General features: G+C 41.0%; 1 protein-coding gene across 4 annotated transcripts in view; it reads left to right on the top strand.

Moving 5' to 3' along the window:
- LOC122246066 (uncharacterized) overlaps window positions 1–5,000 on the top strand; it is a 122,509-nt gene that overhangs the window by 783 nt on the left and 116,726 nt on the right. For all 4 annotated transcript variants that reach the window (XM_086555632.1, XM_086555633.1, XM_086555631.1 and 1 more), the window contains exons 2-5: window positions 60–360; window positions 1,109–1,225; window positions 2,848–2,955; window positions 4,833–5,000. The exon at window positions 4,833–5,000 is cut by the window's right edge and continues 7 nt beyond it. In XM_086555632.1, the coding sequence (XP_086411758.1) occupies window positions 60–360; window positions 1,109–1,225; window positions 2,848–2,955; window positions 4,833–5,000 (694 nt within the window). The remainder of the gene's footprint in view (window positions 1–59; window positions 361–1,108; window positions 1,226–2,847; window positions 2,956–4,832) is intronic.

Genomic DNA, 5,000 nt, shown 5'->3' with positions numbered 1-5,000 from the left:
TCTTCCCCCCTTTCGCCCCCTCACCTCCCCCACTAACCCCTCCCCTTGCCTTCCCCCAGGAGGGCGGCGAGAGCACCCTGGCGCGCGTGCGTCGTTTCCTGGCAGTGTCAATGGGCGCGCGGGCGGCCGGTCGCTCTCCCGCCACCCGCTGCAAGCACCGCGCCCTCCCCCCGAACCCCCTGCACGCCCCCGCCCACGCCGTGCACTCGCTCCTGGCCGAGATGAAGGAGGCCGGCGTGGGCGTGCAGGGCGTGCTCGGCCGCCCTTTGGAAGACGTCATGGCGGCGCACGGAGAGGATGCCAGTGGGCACGGCGTGCCCGCGCTCGTGCACCTGCTCTGCTGCTACCTGCTCACTCACGGTAAGTGGGCGGTCGGGCTGTGTGTGTGTGTGTGTGTGTGTGAGAGTCAGTGTGCGCACATATGTGTGTATGTGTATATTTATTTGTGGGTGTATGCAAGTGCTTGCAAGGGAGCAAGTGGACTTAGGAGTGCGTGTATTTACCTGCTGATTCACGGTGCACACTTGGATGAAGAGTTCTAAGCACACATTCATCTGCTGAATCACTGCATGTGTCTGCCTTCCGCTTTTTTTGGCAAGGTGACCTCAGATGTTTACGCATATCTTGTGAATGTTTCTTATAAAGCTTTAAATGAACCATTAGTTTATGAAAACATTATTATAAAAGATAGTAAACACTGAAAAGATAAAAAATGAAATAGATAAAGCGGAAAAACAAATATAAATAAGTCAGATAAATGTATTTGTGCAAGGACGAAATGGTGATATAGGAAAAGGAGGAAGAAAGAAGTTTATTTACGTAAGGAAAAGAAGGTAGCGTAATGATAATGCGAGAGTGGTGTATTAATAACGTATTGCCAATGTATTATTTGCTAAAATTAATGTATTAATGATGTAATGAAATATATATTAACGTATTGCCTATCAATCAACGCCCTTTTGGCCATGCGCGGAAAGATATATCGGCGATCTATTAGAAGTGAAACGGATTCTTCATTCTCCTTCCGATGTATGACGGTGGTGATGTAGCCGCTGCATGAACGACCTCCTGACGATGTATTGGTGATGTTTCCCCTCTCTTGCGCCAGGCGTGGACTACGACACCCTTGTGAGCGAGGACTGGTGCGCCGAGGAGGTGAGGACGCGACTCCTGCTGGAGCGCGACGCCGCTGGACTGCCCTCCGACGCCCCTGAGCCCCCGCCAGGTGAGGGGGAGGAGGGGCAAGGGAAGGGGGAGGGGGGGTGATAAGGGAGGTTTGGGGGAGGAATGGAAGGATCTAGTCGACTGGGAGGAGGCGGGAGAGGGAAGCAGGTAGATAGGCTGACAGGCAGACAGAGAGACGGACACACACACACACACACACACACACACACACACACACACACACACACACACACACACACACACACACACACACACACACACACACACACACACACACACACACACACACACACACACACTCTCACTCACTCACTCACTCACTCACTCACTCACTCACTCACTCACATATTCAGACAGACAGACACAGCGAGAACTGAGGTAAACATCAAGGGAGTCTTCCCACTTCTATTACAAGACTTTGCCAAGCCTCATTTAGAAGTTATTTTAAGAAACGCTGCAATTAAAGTCTCCTGTGCATGGGGCTTCAATTTTGATGTAAAGGGATTAAAAATAGACGTTTGAATATATAAAGATATTTTAAATTTGCTATTTGTCTCCCTAATGGTTTCACAGTTGGTTTGATACTGGTTTGTCTTTATCCTTTTTTCAGCTATTTTTAGTTCAGTCTAGATTATATTCTGGCTAAGCTAACTTGAAAGCTTACGCCATCATGCCATTTAAAAATATAACGTCTTTATTTTTATTCTGGTATTTAGAACACCCATTTTCTAGAATATATATCAGATTTAATGACTTACTCAAGTAATATATCTTACCAAGTAAAGTAAAGGTTCTCGAGAAATCACGCAGTCACGTTAGAAGCTAGAAATAGTGCATGGCGAATCTGGCAGCTCACAGTGCCATGCGATGAGTCGATAAAAGATAAAAATAAAAGAGGAATTACAACGACTCTAAAAAGTAAAGATACTACCAAGTGATTTTAGGTCAAGGGACATCACTGATAAGCTTGGCACGAAAGGCTGTCACTCGCTTGCTTGCATGGTGGCACTGTGCATGCATGGAGGTTGATGTTAGTAAACAGGTATTTCTGGCACCTTTTGAAGTCACGCTCTTGGAAGCTTGATGCATTGACACTACATGATTCTTGCTTGTCACGTTGACACAGGCGAGAGAGAGTCTCATATTGAGAGCGTAATGTGATCTCGTAAGACTTATTTTTGTCTTAGTCACACAGGAAAGATGTATACAAAAATGTTTTAAAGGAAGAGATTTGAATATATGAAATATGACACGCACATTTTGTTTTATAGTGTATCATTTGCCAAGTTAACAGTACACAGCAACAAACACCAACACAGACTATGGAGGTTAAGCTATGAAAATGTGATGGATAAAGCTTGTTAATTACATCTAACAAAAGACAAGAACGTAAAGAAAATGGTAACACTTAAAATTAAATCATTCTGAAACTAGTATTAAAAAATAAACTTCTAAGGGATTAGAACACACAAAAATGGTCAAATGGGTAGATTAGTGTCGAGATGAATAAATGAATGAATAAACACGACCGTTAATGCGATCCGATGCCATAAAGACACATACATCCTCTTCGCTCGTTCGCTCGTTCCTAGCCTATCTCGCGCTCTCTTCCCCACCTGCGTTCTTATATATTTATACCCATTTCCCCTTCACCTCCTGCAGGTTCGGACGCTGCCGTAGCGACTGGTCTCCTGCGGCTGTTCCTGGACGAGTTGCCGCATGCGCTCATCCCGCCATCTGCCGCAGCCAAGATCCTGCAGCTCCTCACGGGTCAGTCTCGAAGGATCTTCCTGCGCCTTAGGGCTTCGCTTGTTGGATCCTCTTGTTCTTTTCTATCTATTTTCTATTCTGATTCTGTTTATTTTGTTTTTGTTTTTCTTCTTGTTTTTTCCCCTCAGGAAATTCCTCTTTAATCCCCGTTCATTCATTTCTTATGTTCATTTTCACTATTAGATTTGGTCATTATTGTCCAATTTTACTCCTTTTCATTCTCTTTGGTCATTTTTCAATTTCATTTATTTCATCGGTTTCAAAACTTATTATTATTTTTTTGTTCTAAAAAAATCTTTTCACTTTACCATCGCAGATATTCTTATTTTATCAAGTTTTACTCTTTCACCATTTTTCACCTTTTGTTCTCTTTTACTTCGCTTTTTTTCACGCCCCTTCCATTCTAGGAATTCCACTAAGGGTAAAGGAGGCAACAACATATAAATATATATATATATATATATATATATATATACATATACATATACATATACATATACATATACATATACATATACATATACGTATACATATACATATATACATATATACATATATACATATATACATATACATATACATATACATATATATATATATATATATATATATATATATATATATGTATATATATATATATATATGTATGTATCTATATGTATATATATATATACATTTATGTATGTATATATATATTTATATATATATATATATATATATATATATATATATATATATATATATATATATATGTGTGTGTGTGTGTGTGTGTATATATATATATATTTATATATATTTATATGTATATATAATATATATATTTATATGTATATATATGTATATATATGTATATATATGTATATATATGTATATAGATAGATAGATAGATAGATATAGATATAGGTATATTTATTTATTTATATATGTATATTCATCGTGTTCTATCATGGTCGGTGCATTTGGCGAGAAACCTCAAAACTGCCGGAAATGTTTGGGATGTGGTTTATGTATCATTTTTATATATGTATTCCATCTTTAACCTCTTAGCACTTAGTTTTTGTTCACTAGAAATGATGAAAAAATGCGACTACAAGTAAATAAATGAGCGGAACACTAGCCACATATAGCGACAGACCCAATGACTCCTTTCCAGCAATACAGAAAACGTGTACCCAACCGTCGTCGATCGAGCCTTGTAAACGTTGAGACTATATTCAAAATATTTATTGTGCCTCTGTATAAGATTTGTATTCTTATTGGAACTTACGATATTTTATCTATGTCACCCTGTATTTTTTTTTCTAAAATAGATTGTAGTCCTGGGATTTTATGTAGAGAATTACTATATTATAAGATTCTCATTTGACTCAGATTTGTAATTCAAACGTTACCCGTTACATCTCTCTTAAAAAAGTCTGGAAATCGGGAAAATTGGGATACTAAGCTTGGTTTTTAACTCAAAAATAATAACTAGAAAATGATAGGAGCCTCGGCGGCGACTAAGGGTCTTGTAATGTAACCAAAACTGATGGATGGATGGCTCCCAAACTATTGACACCGAGATATTCCGTCGATATCTGTGACTAGTGGAACCGAAGCTCAAAGGATATATTAGAAAGTAAAAGATTGGCAGTCCTCAAGAAAGAAAGAAAGAAATCTTTGTCATTTATGACAATCACCTTGACACAGTCATCTAATCTAACCTAATCTGCCGTACCCAACCCTATTCTACCCTAATCATGCGACCCACCCAACCCTTATCCACCTTACTCAACCCAACCTAATCCATCCTGCCCACCCATACCCCACCCCACCCCACCCCACCCGACCCCAAACCCCCAACTAACCTATCTTTGTTCCCTTCCTCGCCCCGACAGAGCGCGGTCGCGTAGCCCTTCCCGAGAGCGGAAGCCTATGCGAGGAGGCCCTGGGCGTGGCCGTGGTCCCCCGCCTGCGCCGCCTTCTGCACCGCCACCTGCCGCTGCACAGCCTCTGCCTGCTGCGCTACCTCACGGCGTTCATCCACCAGCTGCGCACTAGCAACC

Source organism: Penaeus japonicus, unplaced genomic scaffold, assembly GCF_977035675.1.
Source record: "Penaeus japonicus unplaced genomic scaffold, GWHDUDI00000001_assembly GWHDUDI00000031, whole genome shotgun sequence".
Taxonomy (NCBI): Eukaryota; Metazoa; Arthropoda; class Malacostraca; order Decapoda; family Penaeidae; genus Penaeus; species Penaeus japonicus.
The sequence above is the reverse complement of the archived record's forward strand: the minus strand, read 5'-3'. Positions and strand labels throughout refer to the sequence as shown.